The following is an 18,578-nucleotide window of genomic DNA, read 5'->3' as shown; positions in this document are numbered from 1 at the left end:
GGCAGCATTTCCAATGTTTTGTGTAAGTCAATTGGACGGCGAACAAAAAAAGCCATTTGCTCGGTATTATTTAAAACAGACTTCATAGGGCCACCCTTTTGTGGAAGCTTTATTTGCACTAAATAACTAATCTTAATTGCATCACTCTCGAATTAAAAATCAATGTTAATCAAGTTGAGAGTAGTAAACATCAGTTTTCATTGTGCCTGGGAAGAGGGCATTTTTCTTGTGTTGCAAATAAAAATAGAAGTCAAATAACTTTAAAAGGGCATTATGTTCTGCTACAAATACAATTGAAACGGATTGTTTAGGAGCAGATCAGAAATGGTACAGAATTTTGCACTTAATTTCCTCAGTTATCATTTACAATAAGAACCTCCGGTCTTGACAGCCAAGTCTAAACAGTAGTAAATTAGTACAAATTTATACTGATTTTACTCTAATAATCGTAATAAAAGCTTATAGATTTGGCACTAATTACATAAATGCCTAATGATCTTGAAAATTACTCTGGTTAGAAATATATTACTAATCTAAACTTTGTTGTTGGCTGGCTCTGAAAAATCAGAACATTAGAAATGGTTCGCTTCACTTGTGCAAAGCACTTTAAATTGTTCAAGTAGTTTAACACATTCGAGAGGAAAATAAAGAGCATTTAACTTTATTTACAGCCTAAGGTGGAGTTGGAAGCCGAGCTGAACTCAGAAACTTTGACCAAAGGAGCGGGCTGTGGGCCAGGATGCAAGCGTGGGCCAGGCGGAGCAGCAGAAGCCAGGCTCGAAACGTGCAAAGTGCAAGAATCGGCACCGCGCACGGGTCCTTGAAGCAGACGTCGGGGCCTGGCAGCGCCGGGGGAGTCGACTGCTGTTTTGCTCTCTAGGCCCTGCCGGCGGGGCTGGGACTCTGTAGGCCCGGGGTCCCAGCAAGGGCGTCTGGACCCTAGGCGCAGGCCTGCTGGGCGGCAGCGAAGTCTAGGCGCGGTCTGGAGGGCGCGGCGTGCCCTTGTTGTGCTCGGGATCGGCAGGCCTGCGCCAGCGGCAGGCCAGTGTTGCCCAGCGCGCTGGTGGGGGCTACTCTCGGGTCACCAGGGGGTCATGCCCTGCTCTGTCCCCTGCCCTGCCTCTTTCCCAGGAAGACCCTAGCTCAAAGAGACAGAGCTGCGCCTTTGGAGCGAGCAGGGCGGAACAAGGAGAAGGAAAGGTGTGCCTGGAGGAAATCCCTGGGAAGAACTATCGGAGGTCGGGCCGAGAAGCCCAGGGCGAGGGCAAGGCGGCCGCCGCTGCTTTAGCAGCTGCTCGGGGCTGGAGCCGCCAGGGCTGCCGCTGCCGCCGCCTCCTCGGGCGGGCGCGGGCGGGCGGGCGGAGTGGGGGACTCTCCGGGCGCTGACATTTGCAGGCTGCCCTCCTGATTGGTCCCCTCGCCGAGCTGCTCACGGGTTCATTCAACTGTTAAGCACCTCCCCGTCTCTCTAAAGGACATTATAATGCAAGAAGCCCCCTTTTTAACCACAAACCGAATTTTCTTTCATTTAGGTGATCTATATATATCTATATCGTATAGCTTATAGCTTATATCTATTTTAAATAACTTAAAACCGCTAAAATTTGGGGGGGAACAGCTTTCACCCTGGAGCGGTGCGCGATGCTGTCTCACGCCGACCTCCTGGATGCCAGGCTAGGTGAGTGCGCGTCTCTCGCCCAGGCAGCCAGGAGAAGCCCCGGCAGGAAATTGTCAATTTGTTCCTTATTTTACCTTAATGTGCCCTAAATGGACTAATTTCTTTAAAAGTAATTGTGCTGCATTAAAGTTTAATTTGATTTAACATCGTCTTTTTAAAAAATCTATGGAATATGTAGATCCAGAGGAGCTGGGAAATGTTGTTACTTTTTGTTTTTCTTATTTTCTCTCTTTCCCCCTCCCCCTTATTATTTTTTTTAAGGGAACGACCTACCCCGTGATAATTTGTTTGGAGGCATTTTTCTTTCTCTCTTTTCACCTCCTATTTGCGTTAATTTGAGATTTCTTTCTTCTCTTTTTCCCTCTCTTCCTCTCTCCCCACTACCTCTTTCTCTCTTCCTCGTCTGAGTATGGTTGAATTTGTAAAAATCGGTCTTGAAGGAGAAGCCGCTGCAGTAGAAGCGGATTTGCTAAGTGTGCTCATTGAGAAAGGAGAAAAGCCAGATTCATCCTCACGGGCATCCGGCCTGCAAAGGGACTCGTCATTGCCAGTGGCCGAGAGGAATGCGCCTTTTATTTCTCCGGAAAGAAAAGTTGAATTCTCTAAAGCTTGATTCACTGTTATGTCTAGAGAGTTTACTTGAGTTTCCTTAAAGCTGTCTGGGTTACTGGGCTCAGGGTTTCCGGTTTGGGAATCTTTGGTGATGGATGTGACTCCATTTTCCAAACACTTTCTCAGATTTGAGGGGGAGGCGGAGCTGATTTGGGTTGATTTCGGGAGGTGGAAAGCTTGGAGACTAATTCATCTTCCGAGAAAGTGAGACGGAATCAACTGAGGGCCGGAGGTAGAGTTCGTCAGGCTGCCTGAGCGCAGGTGGGGCAGCAACGAAGGAATCGTTTAATTTTTCTTCTTTCTTTTCTTTTCTTTTCTTTTTTCCCTCCTGGTCGAAGGATATGCTCTCGGGTTGCTGGGGCACCAGGGGTACGGTTCATGAAAGGGACTCCGAGGCATGTTTCATTGCCGGGACTGGGAGTGTTTCATTGTGGGAGAGAAGAAAGCATGTGCTGTTTACTATGTTTACTACGGGACCCCGCGGCGGAGAGAGGGGAAAGGGCCGGGAGACGGTATTACAGCCTGGCTGTCCAAATCCTGGGGAACCCAGCTGAGCATCCCGGGAGATTGCTCCGTAGGGCGACCGCGGGCTCAGAGGGAGCCGAGGATGGGGCTGAAAAAGGACCGCGCGGGGAGAACAGTCCCTCCTGGCATGGCCAGGACAGTAGTGACCACCATCCTTTTGCCTCCTCAGGTATGAAAGATGCTGCCGAGCTTCTGGGCCACCGGGAGGCGGTGAAGTGTAGGCTGGGCGTGGGGGGCTCCGACCCCGGGGGCCATCCGGGGGACCTAGCGCCCAACTCCGACCCAGTCGAGGGAGCCACTCTGCTGCCCGGGGAGGACATCACCACAGTGGGCTCTACGCCGGCCTCTCTGGCGGTAAGCTCAAAGGACCCGGACAAGCAGCCGGGGCCCCAAGGTGGCCCGAACCCCAGCCAAGCAGGTCAGCAGCAGGGCCAACAGAAGCAGAAGCGCCACCGGACGCGCTTCACCCCGGCGCAGCTCAACGAGTTGGAGAGGAGCTTCGCCAAGACTCACTACCCCGACATCTTCATGCGCGAGGAGCTGGCGCTCCGTATCGGGCTGACGGAGTCCCGAGTGCAGGTACGCTGGGCTTGGGCACCAGGGCAGAAGACAAGGAGGGGGCGGGTGGACTTGGGCAAAGGAAGCAGGGTCTTTCCTTCCCTTGCAGGGATCCTGGGCTGCGCTTCCTCTACCTATGCTTTCCTGGGTCAAGTTAGCTCCTCTGCCCGCAAACTGGCCCCATCGATGGACAGACAGTGCCCCCATCTCCTGCCAGTTTGGCCACATCCCCGCAGAAACTCCTCAAAAGCGAAGCCGGCGTCGTTCAATTACTAGGTCTCTTCCTTCCTCCTGAGAAGGGAACCTCCGGGTCTCCCACCTTCTGTGTCTCCCAGGCGGCTAAGTCCAGCACGCGATTACACTCCAGCTCTCGTAACTGACAAGCATTTCATTACCCCCTAATGAGTTTGTGTTAAGAGTCTGGATAAATGGGAGAATGCAACAATTATACAGAAAACATGAAAAAGGAGTAAACAAGGCGAAATGGGCACATTTCATAAAAGATCTACACCTGGGTTTTACGGTGTAGCTTTATTCTCCTGCTTATCACACTCCTACCGCTCTCAGGCAAAACACCCCTAGCCTTTTACAAAGGCTTTGAACTTGGCGGCCTACCAATGCGCTGGGAGAGGCTGGAGCGATCCCCCACAGACTATGAGTCCTGGTTTTCCCTAAGGTAACTTGGGGAGTGGGGAGGAAAGAGGGCTTTCTTGTAGATCTCCGATTTGAAGAAAGGACATTTGGGGCAGGAAAGATTGACCGGCAGTAGACAAAATCATTACTGACCCCTTGTTGTCATCCAACCCCGATCCAAGTTGTAAGTTACATGTGACTTAGAAAACCACACCTGTAAGTTTTTTGAAAATCGGGGAATAAAAGTATAAGTCCAATGCATCTCGGATTTTTTCTGCTTTTTAGAAGAATGAAAACATTATGTCAAATATTTTATGTACAGGTGCTGGAGGTGAAAGTCCAAGGCGCGCGCTTAGTCTTGAGCTATCCAGGGTTCTGAAACCTTCCTTTCCTGTCTTGGACGTGGTATTTTCTGTTCCTTACCCTGGGTGTTGATCTCAGCTCTAGCTGCTTTTACAAATTTTAACTATCTTCGCTTTACAAATTTTAAACATCAAAGTTTAAAGATCTCAGTTACTTTACATTTGATCTAAGAAGAGACAAGAGTGTCCTTAATCACGGTGTTGAGTTTTTCTGTCTCCGTTCTGCTTTTTAAAGATAGTCTAACCTGGAAAAATAGCATATGCTTCTGTTTTAAATAGAAAAAAATGTCATTAGGGACTTAAAGTGGTCAAATTAATATAGTAATATTCAGGGTATAATATAGATTAACATTTTTACTCAGTGTAAGTCTGGGTGGTTTCCTTAGTGAACTCTGGAAGCCCTGAATCATGGGCCATTGAAATTAAGCAACAAAGGCATGTTAATTGCATTGTGCAGAAATATATTACTAGTGCTCTTAATTTTTTTTTTTACCTCACACCTCTTTTAAATCTTTTGAAATTGAGTTCAAATCTTAACAGAAATATACAATTTCAATATTTCCATTACCGTTCATAATAGTACTGGCTTGTTAAAATCCTGTCGGTTCAAAACTCATAAATTTTTTGTCACTCAAGAGAAATGCTATATAATAATTTTTATTTTAAAGACTAAAATGCTATTGCTTAACCTGCTTACTAGTAATTAGTTGGAATTAAAATAGAACTTAGAACCACAAATAAAATATAATTGGACAACTGACTTTGTGAAAAAAGAAAATGAGGTCTATTAAACTTTATTAGGTCTTCCAAAGGTTAATGGCAGTGATTCTTTTAATATAAAAAGTTGTAAATGAAATAAAACACAAACTATGTAATAGAAACAGTTATTTTCAAGAAGTACACAGAAGAATAATCAAGAAGAATAGATACAAAGTACTTTAATTGTTCTAACATAATGTTCAACCAAAGATAATAGCTTGATGCTGCTGATAGGAACAATTTAATAGAATGGCAATTTCAATATTTTTAAAAATAATGTTCCATAGTTTAAAAAGTAATCAGATCAACATAACCTTCTTAATTAACATTTCAAAATGATTAACATTATGTAATGTAATGCAAAAATAATTTATGTAAAATGTATTTACTTCACAATTCATTGTATCGTTGCTCCTTGACCAAATTCAAATTAAATAGTAATTGGTTTATGTTCTTATATGATGAGTACTTCATAGTTTTCTTTATAGTTAACAGATTGCCACACATTCTTTTCAGTACATGGGGCCACTACACTGATTAAAAATGATCTAAACATTTAATTTATTGCAATTGTATGTTTTTAAAGATACTTTCTGATTCTAGACCAAATGATCTCAAATACTTATTTTTATCTCTATCTGGCATATATCATACTTTTAAGTATTTATTAAAGCACCTCTACTCACACGGAGGCCAATTCCATGTCTGATATCGCTCCTCTTTTCTGGCTAGTATAATAAAACCATTCCTTTTATAGCATGCCATTATTAGAAACCAATTTCAGAATTATTTATAACCTGGAATGGCTTATTAAGCAGCAATGCGAGAATCATGCAAATTACGCGATCAAATGCAATATAATAAGCATAATCATTAGTCTCTAGCACGGATTAATTAACTTTCAATATTTTATTTACATAAAAACCAAATCAGTGAAATAACTTCTGCACAGCCAGTCTTGCCTTTCAATATTTTATACGAACAAAAATAATGTGCTGTAATTCCATTGACCGTGTCCCCCAGAATGGCCCTGTCACCTGCCACATCTTAATAGGGGGACAAGCCAAGAGTATTTTCTAGTTTTCTAATGGAATGAGAAATTGCATTTTCTTCCTCTCCCAGCACTATTAAAGTGTAATGAATTCGGCCCAGAGTTCACGGCTGGCTGATCGAAATGAACCTGAGATCTGGGCTTTAATACAGCTCCCCAGATTTCCTCCCAAATCTTCACATTAATCATTTGCTGGATTCCAATGAGATCTTCATAAAGCATTTGCTTCGAGGGGGAAAAAAGTAATATTCTCCCTTTCTCCCTCTCTTTCTCTATTTCTGAGCCATTTATAGGTGGGGAATTAAACGGGCTATATATTTTAAAATACATTTACAGTATGTCTATATTACTGTAACAGCAGATATCATGAAAGTGGATTTTTAAATTCCAACCTCCATTAGATTCTCACTGTTGTATTAAGCATTTTCTGAGAAGAGCTGCATTTCAAACTGAGTACAAAGTTGGCCATGGCTGCGGTTAATATATTTCCTGGAGTTGTCATCTCTGTATTCTCAAAATCTCCCTTAGGTTTTACCTGCATTTTAATCTGTCATGCTCTAGTTTTCAAGTGGAAACATTCACATTTTTAAAACATATGCATCATAGCTTGGAACGGAGGTGCTCAGACCCCATGCAGGTTTTTTTCCTAACCCCAGTAAGCCATGAAACATAAAAAATTTTGTAGCCATTATTTGACTACTAACCCTCAAACATAATTGAGCACGATTTTTCGATTATTTCTATAATATTTAGTTCTTCAACAGCTGTTCTTTTCCGCTTGGGCCTGAGATTCAGAAACCTTTCTGGCAGGCATGTTTTTTACTGAGATTCTTCGGGGCAATTTCTCCCCCCTTTCTTCTGCTTTTTTCCCCAGTCCCCCACCCCGTGCCCGCCCCAAACATTCAAACATTTCGGGATTCACTGACATTAGCAGGGTGCTAGGAACCGGTATTCATAGATATCTTTAAAAATGTATCCGGGTGCGGAGTGTGAGGTGTGGGGACCGTCTGGACACAGACACCGTCCCTTGTCTAGGGCTCCATCCGGTCCAGCCTTGGATGGGTAATGCAAAGCGACCTCTGGCAGCAGGTCTCCTCGCTATGCTTTCCTGGGCTCCTGCGGGCTGCTCTCCGCAGAAGGCCGCTAACAGCTCAATCCGCGGCCTGCCGCATTGATCCCAGCCTCCACCTAGGGTTCTGCTGCCTCATTAATCCGCCGCGCCACCAGCTCAAGGGGCTTTAGCAGGGAAAGGACCCAACATCTTTACCCAATCCGGACACTGGAGTAGGCGGAAACATGGGAAGTGGGGTAGAAACCAGAGAAAGATAAGGTGGTGGGCGATGGGGTAGAAAGGCCAGGGCCAGCCCAAAAGCGGGAGAGGATTCTAGATTGCAATGCCGTTCACATGGGTAAATAGAGAGTGCACGGGTGTGAACAAACCATTGTGCATAGCCGGTTTACCGGGAAAGGCGGTCAGGTACTCATACTCATGATGCTTTAGTTTGTGGAATAAACACTGAATAGCTTGGATTAACGCATTATCTTTTGGCCATGAATATGGTGGTCAAATTGCGTTGGCCAAATTATGAGAAAATTCAATCAGTACCTGAGCTGTGTCCCACATCATTTATATTTATGCATAGTAAGCCTCCAACTGACTACTGTTAAACTGTAAGCCTGCCAAGTGGGCATGCTGGCATTTTTTTTAAATAAAAAGATCAAATTTAAATATGGGGCAAAGGGATGTTATCTTGGTCAGGCAGTTTACTTGATATATTTCAGGAAGAACCCTTCCTTCCCCTGTGGTGGTGAATTTGACATTCATAGACAAATTTGTCTGGTAAGGTCTGAACTTCCAGGGTCACTGTTAAGAAAGAACTAATAGGCTCACTTTGGAGTATACTTTATAAAACACATCTCCTTTAAAAAGACATCTGGGTTTGTTTAAGCAAAATTAAATTTGATTCATACCTATTGTGAGCTTTACACTTGACTTCTTTTAGTTTGTAGTGATCAGAAAATTTGCTTTTAGTTTATAGATGAAACGAGGGGTGGGGTGGGGCTGAGGGAATTGGAGGCCTTGTTATTTGGGATCCTCAGTAAGTTCCTGAAAATAATAGATTTGAAGGCCCTGAGGCTTAGGGCTCCGGCAGCAGGTTCCAGCACACTTGCACAGCCCAGATAAAGGTACCCTTAGAGGGGCTTGAGAACAAGGCACGGATTTGTGGCAGCAGTACCAGTCGTTACGAATCAGAAGTCACGGTGGCGACCCAAACAACACTGTAACTCAGTGGCGCTCGCTTTCCCACACGGATCACTATATTAACCTCTCTGCTCTGTCATCCATGGCGTTAGGGGTTCTCCTTTGTCTTTCGATTTTGGAACTGGCTATGTCATCCACGGCCCTTCATCAATTTCCAAAGTTACAGCGTTTCAGAAAATTCTATACCCCATCATTGTTATAAGGCACGCTATTAAGCCACATGGGTACGCAAGTTTATCTTCATTTGTACACCTGTGGGTCCAGCCTTGACACATGCCTGCCTGCAGACCTGTGCATCTAAGCAGCGAACAGAAGGTGCCAGCGTGCAGGGGCGTGGTGAATACTGCGCATGGTGTATGTTTGCACCGTGTGTAAGCGCTCCGGGGCACGATCACTCAGGACCCCGGGAGCTGGCGCCCGGTGGATGCAAGGGGCGCCGGTTGATTCCAGCTGGTGGAAAACCAGGGTCACCGGCTGGGTGCGGGGGGCGTGCCGGGCCGATGGCACTTGTTCGGCCTGGAGCTGAGCGGGTGGACCTGACGCGGGTTTCTAGGGCTCAAGCCCCCGCCCCTCCTGGCCCGCCCGCCGGCTAACAGCGCCCTGTGTGTCTCCCGCCCTGCCCGCTTCAGGTCTGGTTCCAGAACCGGCGAGCTAAGTGGAAGAAGCGCAAGAAGACCACCAACGTGTTCCGTGCGCCGGGGACGCTGCTGCCCACGCCAGGCCTGCCTCAGTTCCCGTCGGCCGCCGCCGCCGCCGCCGCCGCCATGGGCGACAGCCTGTGCTCTTTCCATGCCAACGACACCCGCTGGGCGGCAGCCGCCATGCCGGGAGTGTCGCAGCTGCCGCTACCGCCGGCGCTGGGCAGGCAGCAAGCCATGGCACAGTCGCTGTCCCAGTGCAGCCTGGCGGCCGGTCCGCCGCCCAACTCCATGGGCCTGTCCAACAGCTTGGCGGGCTCCAACGGCGCGGGGCTGCAGTCGCACCTCTACCAGCCTGCCTTTCCCGGCATGGTGCCCGCCTCCCTCCCCGGCCCCAGCAATGTCTCCGGCTCGCCCCAGCTCTGCAGCTCCCCGGACAGCAGCGACGTGTGGCGGGGCACGAGCATCGCCTCCCTCCGCCGCAAGGCGCTAGAGCACACAGTCTCCATGAGCTTCACTTAATGCAGCCGCGCCCGGCCCGCTCCGCCCCCGGCACCGCCCCCAGGTCCGCCCCGAGGCCCTAGCGGCTAGCGCCCGGGCGCCCCGCCCCCGGCCCCGGCCCCCAGCTCCTTCTCCCTCCAGGCCTCTGCCACCTCTCGCTTGGTCCTTTCCCTTGTCCTCCACTCTCCCGGGCTCACCCCAAGCCCCAGACCGCGAGGCCACCCCTCCGCCTGATTTCGCTCTCCCCAGCCTCCCCAAAGACCTCCTCCCCGTCTCACGCAGCTCCTCCCTCCTCCCGGTCTCTAGCGCCTCACCCCACCTTTCCCGCTACCCCCGGCCTTGCCGCTCGCACTCTTCGTGTTCGCGCCCTCCTCACGGCCTTCTGACTGGCTGCATTCCCATCCACACCTTCTACACGACGCCTGCGGCCCCCTCGCCCACCGCCTCCCGTCCGGTCCCTTCTTTGCCCGCACCTCACGCCCCTCCTCCCGCGCCCTGCAAAGAGCATCCTTCCCGTCATTTTACTTACCAGGGAGTAGACTCAGGATCTGAAATCAGACACCAATGGACTGGTTTGTGGGCAGAAACACACACACTCGCACTCTCGCTCACTCTCAGACACTACACACACGCGCGCACACACACATACACAGTGCACCTAGGTCACACACGGACGTGTTCAAGGGACAGCACAATGTTAGGGATTTTTGTCTTAAAGGAGGACAAGCATCTACTACCAACCGCCTCATCTGAGGACCCAACAGATTACAATTTGATTTATCCTTGTATTCTTGCTCCGAACTCCTTTCTTTCTTTCCTCTCCCACCACCCGTTCCTTGCCCTGTGTACCCAGTCACATCCATGCAGCCCTGTACTGGCTTGCAAAAGAACGCTTTTATTTTATCTTTCTTTTATTTTCTTAAGCACAACTGTGTGCGGGTATTGAGGGAAGGCTTCTCAGGAGGAACATAACAGTGGATTGGGTGGCTGGAGTAGACTAAAGCAGTCATGTGATGAAGAGGTGATCTTACCAATTTTGATAAGTCTTTATAAGGAAGATTAAAATAAACGTAAGAAAATTTTCCTTTTGTAAAAACAAGCCACATATCTTTTCTGGATCCTTCAGGACTGGGGTTTGTTTGCTTCCTTTTTCCGTTTCTCCTTCCTCGCTGCTCTGTGCCCTTGGTTGTTTTGTGGTCGTCCTGTCGTTCCTCGTGCCCCTCGGCCACCCCCCCCACCCCCCGCCCCGGCCCCTGCTGGCCGCCGATGGGTGCACTCGGACATCTACAACCCTGCAACTTTGTACAGAGAAAACACAATCAGCTCTTTCTGCATGTGCTGGTCAAATCCAAACCCAGAGAACAGAAGCGCTTTCGAAGAATGAACAAACATGTGAAATAGGATGTTTTGTGTAGATAAAGCATTCTTGTTACATACTGGTCAATTTGTGATATGTTTTAACTTATTGTCTGTGCTTATTTATGGAATCTGGTTTTCTTAATAAATGTTTGAGCTAATATAAAGCATATTATTTGACTTTTCCGGACAAGTTTATATCAACTTAAATGTAAATGGATAAAATAAAATCATTTTCAGTATGTGATATGGAGAATAATGGGTTTTGGTGTGACTTGGAATGGCGGAAGGGTCTCGTGGTGGGGGAAGGGAAGAGAACTCTTCCAGGAGGTTCTCAACTCGCGCTCAGTCGGCAGGATCCCCACTTTTGGGACGCGTCCGCTTTTCAGTAGGCTTGGGTTCGGTTCCCTGGTTGCCCAGCAGCCTAGGCAGCACGCACCCACACGGCGTCTGGCACCTCAGGCCCGGCTTGGAGTCGCGCGGCCCGCAGGCCGGAAGTGAAAAGCCGCGCAGTGATTTCCTCACGCGAGTTCGAGGCCTCGCGAGGCTTCGGGTCGACCCCAGTGCCTCCCGAGCCCGAGATGGGCCTACAGGCGGAGCTTCCCGTACCAAACGCAGGGCGCGAGAGTTGATATGCTTCTGGCGTGAACTGTTTCCCTCGGACAAAGGAGCTGACGGCAACCCTCGCCGGGCTGCGTCCGGAAGGACCACCGTGAAGGAAGCGTGGAGACCGGGAGCTCTGCCGTCTGGCGTCGCCCAGAGCCGCGTGTGACCCCAGGTACGCTGTGGACGAGAGAGGCCCGGGGCTCCTCCCTTGGCGCCTAGGCCTCGAGGCCGTCCGAAAGAGGCGGCCCGGCCCCTTTGCTTCGGCGGATCCAAGTGGGGGCAAACGGCATGGCGGGAGAAGGGTGTCCAGGGCGACCTGGATGCGGGTCGGAGCTTCTCAGGCTTTCCCCTGCGAAACTGCTCTGGTTTTCTCAGGGTCCAACTTTGGGTCGAGCTAACCTCAAATTTAGCCACGTGCTCAGTTCAAACTAAGTGGTAGTGAAAAATGGCTTTTTTTTTTTTTTCTGTAGAATGAGCTGGAAGGTTGCAGGTGTGTTTTAAACTTGGAGGCGAGTCGGTATCACGGGCTTTCTTTGGAAGACTAACCAAAATCAATCTTGTGGTGTGAAATTTAATGGTTATTATAGGTATTAGAATGTACCTTTTCCCATGGGAAGATTTCTCAATTGGTTGCCACAGAATGGAAGCCCTAAAAACAGCCTTGTCCTAGAATACCATTTCATACCATTGGGAGCTGTTGTAGTTGTTACTCAACTGTATAAGGAACTGTTGTAATTGTTACTAAACTAAGAGAACACAGTGGAATCTCCTGGAAGGTGAGGACAAAAACGCATGATTTTCTATGATAATGAAAAATCATTTGTTCATGTTACCTTAGGAATTTTAATTAGAGATATTCAATAAAATTGGTGAGTGGGTTCACAGAATATTTCAGTTCTACATTTTCTAAGGGTATATTTAATATAATGTTAAAATATTAAAGAGGATAAAAACAGGCTCATTTGGGATTTCATATAAAAATGGAACATTTCTATGTTTTAGAACTCACCCTAGATTTTAATTTGGCAGCATAATAACCAAATTTCTAAAATATCTGTAGATGAAAAATACTTTTCCTTGTTTTTACATTTTGTCATATTCTCCCTTGGCTTAGATTAGTGCTCTTTTTTTTAAAAACTTGAAATTGTGGAAAGTGTAATCTCAAGTCCCATTTAAGAGATCAGTACAAATCACAGATTGCTTTACCAGTGAGCATGGAAGGTTGTTTACAAGGATGCTAATTTTACAGCTTTTTTATGCTGCTATAAAACATAACTTTATGATGTAGGAATGCAATAAAGGATGCTGAGTGGGATCTTTAAAAATCGTATTTCTGAAAGGCAAGGGAAATGGGATCTTTCATTTAAAAAAAATGGGCCAACTCAGAACACTGATGAGAAGTTGCAAATCAACTGAAGTGATAGATGCTTTCAAAGATACTTATATTTCATAATATAGTGGTTATTTATCAATATTATAATGAAAGTGTACAGAGTTTTTCACTTGACCTGACTCTGGAATAATATTTGTTTCTATGGCAATAGATTTTTGTATTAAGAATTCTGAACATTTTAATGTCATATATGCCATTAGCATAAGGGAAGGCAACCTGGTCTAAATTGTTAAGGTTGACAGTTTAGCAAAGATAAAAAGCAGTGAGAATCACAATCACAAGCCTGAAAGATTTCTGTATTTTGAGGGAGAAAAAAAATAGCAACAGAGTGATGCTTCATATTATTTTTTTACTCCTTATCAGCAGCAATTCTGACTCAAAACTATTAAAGTCATAAAAATAATTACATTTAATAAGGTAATAAGGTAATAAAGACAATAATGATGAATAATATCAGAATACAGGGTAGGTAAGTACAACATGTTAGATGTCCTGCATCTAATGAATTGTGCTTTTTGCTGAGTAGTCTTTTTGGCATTGAATACTGTCACCACCACATGCTAGCTAGAAAAAGTCAAAGTCTATTATGATGTAACTATATGATTGATTTATTTGAGTACACATTTTCATCCTTGTATCTTTATTTTCTCCTCAATATTGGTACTAAATATCATACATGGCATGCAAAGGATGTCATAGTGATGTTGCACTTAGTTTACCTTTTGTTGATGGTGGAAGAAATAGGTTATAGGAATTTAACCTACTAAAGATGATGTTAGGTATTGAATAGAAAATAGGATGCAGAGCAATTGGGTAAATCAAGGTAGTCGTAAATGGAAAATATAGAGGAAGTTCTAACTTTGGGGCAGTTTATGTTTGATGTTGTCAATGACTGCTTACCCTGAAACTGAAAATGTTTTTAATTTGTGTTGTGGACTTTACATATTAATTTTTAGGATAAAGAAAAACGTTAGCCCACAAAGATGTGTCTTCTAGTAATGGCAGTAGTTAACCTGTCAGTTGAAAGAATGTAACCTTTCTTTTCTCCCTTTCATGACATAAAGGTAATCTCATCTGAGGGCATTTATGTGAAGAAGTAACAGCATGGCATAGTGAAACTACTGGCTCATTAATCCTGGCATCTACTTCCTACAGGCTTCCTTGATTAGTTAGATTCATTCATCGGGCCTTTCGGAGTTTTTGATTTGTCACCATTGGCTAGGTTCACTGACTTCAGGCTAAATTGAGCCAGAAGCAATGTTTATTAGTAATTTTGTAGTACAGGCTACCCTAATAATTCAGCCCAAATATCTCATCTGAAGAATATCCATTCACCCTCGCTTTTAATGTGGGTTGCAGCTGTGTTCATAAGGAATTGAAAGAACACAAGTGATTGGGCATGTATTTTCTAAATTAGTAATATGATGGCTAATAGCTGTAAACCCATCTTCGTATCCAATGCAGAAATTATGATTCATTTTTAAAATGAAAGCAGCAACAAAGGCGGGCACCCCCTGCCTGGCTCTGTGCTAACTCTCATCAGTGCAGAGCATTTGGTACGGGAACCATGGCCTATTTACATGTGATCATTACAGAGAGAACAATGCTTTCGCTTTTCCTCATGCATGCTCTATCAAAACAATGCATGGATTTATAAGACTTACTAGAAAACGCTTTTAAGGAATTTCAGGCATGAGCTACACAGAGGGCCCTCTTTTGATTTTGACGATGTCATAATCAGTCTTTAAGGGGGCATAATTAGTTGTTTGTGCAGTTAAGCTGCATCTTCCATCCACATGGTCAAATATCCCATATATCCAAGTTTCCATCTTTAAAGCCACCTTGGATTTGAGATACACTTGCTGCAGTTGCTCCTGCTGCCACAATTCTTCTTAATTCTGAGTTGAAGTAATGCACAAGTACCAGGAAATATATAATTAACCCACATGACACATGTAGAATATGTTCTTTATATCTTTCATTGAAATATCACAGGACTTTACATGCTTTTATTCACAGTCCTTATTGAATCTATTTAAGATGAACCCAAACAATGTCTGGTTAAGAACCCCTAGAAGCCCTTAGTAGTGAAAAGATTATATGTGATTCTTATGAAATTAGAAATACTAAATTGTAAAACACAAAACATAGGTATACTGAAATTAAATAAGTTCTTTCTAGATTTTCTAATTGCAGAATTCTGAATGAGTTCAGTGAAGCTGAATTGGTCTCTCTTTTTGCTGCCCTTGCTTTATTAGTTATCACATGCTTAGTCTGCCTAGTTAGGCAGCTACTCCAACACTGATTTCAGAAATAACGTTTTCTGATGGTATTTATTACTTTTCCTCCAGTATGTTACATTTGAACCCCATTTTTCAGTTTGTAGAGAACATTATCTCATTACATCATCATGGCATCTTTATGAAGTAGATATTGTAATCTGTATTTTACAGATGAAGAAATTGAGACTCACAGAGGTTAAGTAACTTGCCCAATGTCACATACCTAGTAAGTGGGAGAGATCATTCTTTTAAGGTGGTCTTCAGATCTTTTAGCAATAATATTGTGTATGTAACATGTAGATGCTGCTCTTATTCTTAAGGGAAGAAACTAAATAACTTACCTTACTTAGAAGTTTAACAATCCACCCTTGTAATTTCAACAGGACAGATGCTTTTTGATGGGACATGATAACTGCATTAAAATTAAACATGGTTTCAAGAGTCTAGAAACACTCATTTCCTTCTGAACTTTACCCTCTCTTTAGTGGTTAATTCAAGATAGTTCTAGTGTGCCACTGAGAAGGCTCTTTATTGTGTGAGCAATCTTTATCAATGGAATTGTCTCCTTGTGATATGATCTCTGGGCTGAGATGGTAAGAAACTTGGGAACTAGCTCTGGGAGTTCTTTGAGGTGGATGGCATTGTACATGGAGAGAGGATGGTTTGACTGTTCACAAGGGAGAGGATCCTTGAATCCCTTGGCCCTTCAGATGTGTTTCTTGTCTGTCCCTGCAAGATTTTATGGGAGGTCTTTTGATGTTGCTTCTATATAATATTAAGTAGTCACAACACAAGATAAGCTATTTCCCATTTTCCTGTTCTTCACATATTAGAAACCCTCAATCATAGAATTATAAAATCTTAACATTTGAAGGGATCTTTGAAGTCACCTCATTCAAATTCCCTGACCACAGTTGACCCTTTTTTATTTCTCACCAAGGGGACTGACAGATTCTGGTTGAACACAAAACCTCTATTATTGGCCCAACTGCCAAGAAGTACTTCCTTTTATTGAGCCTAGTTGGCCTCATGCTCTTCCTTCTATAGTCTTGCCTCAGTGGGGACTTTATATTACACCTCTTAGTGCTAAAATGATTTTTCTTTTTAGTCTTTTTTTAGTATATCAGTCAGTATAACACCAGGCTATGCTGCGGTACCAGATAAACCTCTTCTCTCTGGCTTAACATAACCAAGCTTTGTTTCTTGCTTACACAGATTCCACTGTAAGTGAAGTGATTCTCCTGGACACCTTCCCTTCATGTGTGACTCAGTGATCCAAGCTGTTTTCATTTTGTGGCTTGACCACTTAATTGTGGGGTTTCCATCATCTTTGGGGAAGGAAAAGAAAGAACTGGAAGGTGTGAACTGACTCTAATGCATTGGCCCAGAAACTTGGGCTCAAGGTCCAATAAACAAGAAATACTTAGGTGGCTTCCTGTAATTGCAAGAGGGCTGGCAAATGTAGGGGAGCACATGGATAGTCAGTGAGTAGAAAATATCTCTGCCACGATCTTATTTTCCCTATGATAAACACCTCTAGTTCCCTTATTTGACGCGTTTTTCATACTTATAAGTCAACAACTGTTTTTTGTGTGTGCTTATTGGCAAGGCATGGAGGTGGGGGTGCTAGAGAAATTGATGATGACCAGGCTCTTGAGGAAGCTACCATGTAATTAAGGGGACAAGACAAATATATTTTGAAAAGAAAAATATACAAGGCAGCTTTTAATGGTTTGATCAAGTGTTAAGTACTGTGATCCATATCATAAATGAAGTGGAAATTCAAAGAAGAGGGAACTCATTGGGGATAGAATTTCTGGCAAGGCTTCCTGAAGGAACTGGACCTTAGAGGATAGCAGTGTCATCCTTAGGATTTTTTTGTCCGCTTTAGTGGAATTGTTTTGACCTTTCCTGTGACTCTTATTTTTAAATCAGTAAACTATGTTTGGTATGTTTATATTATTACTAAATTCTTCACTTGCCTTCTTAAATTTGAAGCCATTGATCAGATTCAGGCCTCTAATGACCAGGACAAGTCATGGTGGACCATCTGCCATACTCATATTAGTAGCCATTCATAATCTTATATAGTGTTATTGGAGTATCACTGATACTCTCTAATTGGATAAGTTGTAGCAATATAATTCCCCAACACCTAGCATAGACTCTGGCACATAGTAGGTGCTCAGTAGATGTTTATTAAGTTGAATTTCAGATGTGTTGGTGTTAAGGCTCCCAACTTATTGCACTTGCTACTTGTCTGTTATATCTCAGGGAGTAGTTAGCACTTTTAAAATATCATATATTAAAGGGCTTACATTAAGGTGAAAAATAAATGAATTACTCCTGACAACAAGCAAAATAATATATTCATTGCCACCAAAAGAGACCATGCTCATCCTATGGTGAGCTCATTGCTCACTTGGAGTAAACTAGTCACCCATGGGAGGCTAATTACCTTTTCCAAAGGACTGGGGAACCACGTAGCATCTTCAAAAAGATAATTTAGTAAATGATGCTCAGGTATATTGGAAGAGTTAATATGCCACTCTTAGAAACTCCAGTGACTGGATTGTTTCCTACAATAGAGGGAGGATCACATGCTTGCCAGGAAACCAGCCATCTTAAATTTCCCTGTTGGAAGACTTAAGAGCTTCATTTTCATTTTAAACTTAGTGGCTTCTCTGAGAACTGGTTGTATGCCATGAGACATTTCAGGTTTGAAGAGTTATGATGAGAATTTTCTCCTTAGGCAGAAGAACTCCAAAGGAGGACCGTCAGGTTCTGGTAGGGGTTGCTCGTTAGGAGATTGCTGCTTCTCAGGGAGATAGTTTTTTTTTTTTTTTTTTTCTCTTTGAGTTACAGAATAACAATCTTTGTCCTGTTCCTACTCTGTTATAGTTGGGGACCTTGAAGAAATGCAGCGTGGTTTGGAAAACATAGTTGTAATCCTTGGTCAGCCAATATCTGACTGTATGGTCTTGGTCCAGTCACTTAACAGCTGTGTGGTTCTGATTCCTCCTATAATATCTGAAGTTCTTTCCCAGTGCTAACCATTTCTAGTACATAATGTTATAACTCTGTATGGCTGACGGGTGTGGGGCAAGTCAATTTAAAAATACCTGTTAATCAGAGTCCTAGGCTGGTTTTTGTCTAATCTGTTTCTTTTAAAGGTATTGTCCTTTTATCTGGCAGGAGGGGATCTGAATCTGAGTCAAGTCAGCATTGTGTTAAAGGGAGTGAAAAGGTAAGCACAAAAATCTCAGTGTTCTGCTGAAGAGTACTGCCACTGACAGTAACCTCCTTGTAATAGGACCAGGGAAGAGGTTGGGGCTGCAGTGGAATTATTTTCCAGAGTGGG

The 18,578-nt window shown here is 44.3% G+C and overlaps 1 protein-coding gene across 1 annotated transcript; it reads left to right on the top strand.

Moving 5' to 3' along the window:
* Positions 1 to 2,316: 2,316 nt before the first annotated feature.
* On the top strand, positions 2,317 to 9,677 carry OTP (orthopedia homeobox). The gene is made up of 3 exons (XM_073801914.1): positions 2,317 to 2,551; positions 2,985 to 3,394; positions 9,071 to 9,677. Exons 2-3 carry the CDS (start codon positions 2,987 to 2,989, stop codon positions 9,599 to 9,601), a joined length of 939 nt encoding a protein of 312 aa, XP_073658015.1. The 5' UTR covers positions 2,317 to 2,551; positions 2,985 to 2,986; the 3' UTR covers positions 9,602 to 9,677.
* The last annotated feature ends 8,901 nt before the right edge of the window (positions 9,678 to 18,578 follow it).

Source organism: Tursiops truncatus, chromosome 3 (genome assembly GCF_011762595.2).
Source record: "Tursiops truncatus isolate mTurTru1 chromosome 3, mTurTru1.mat.Y, whole genome shotgun sequence".
Lineage (NCBI taxonomy): Eukaryota > Metazoa > Chordata > Mammalia > Artiodactyla > Delphinidae > Tursiops > Tursiops truncatus.
This window is presented reverse-complemented; position numbering and strand designations above follow the sequence as displayed.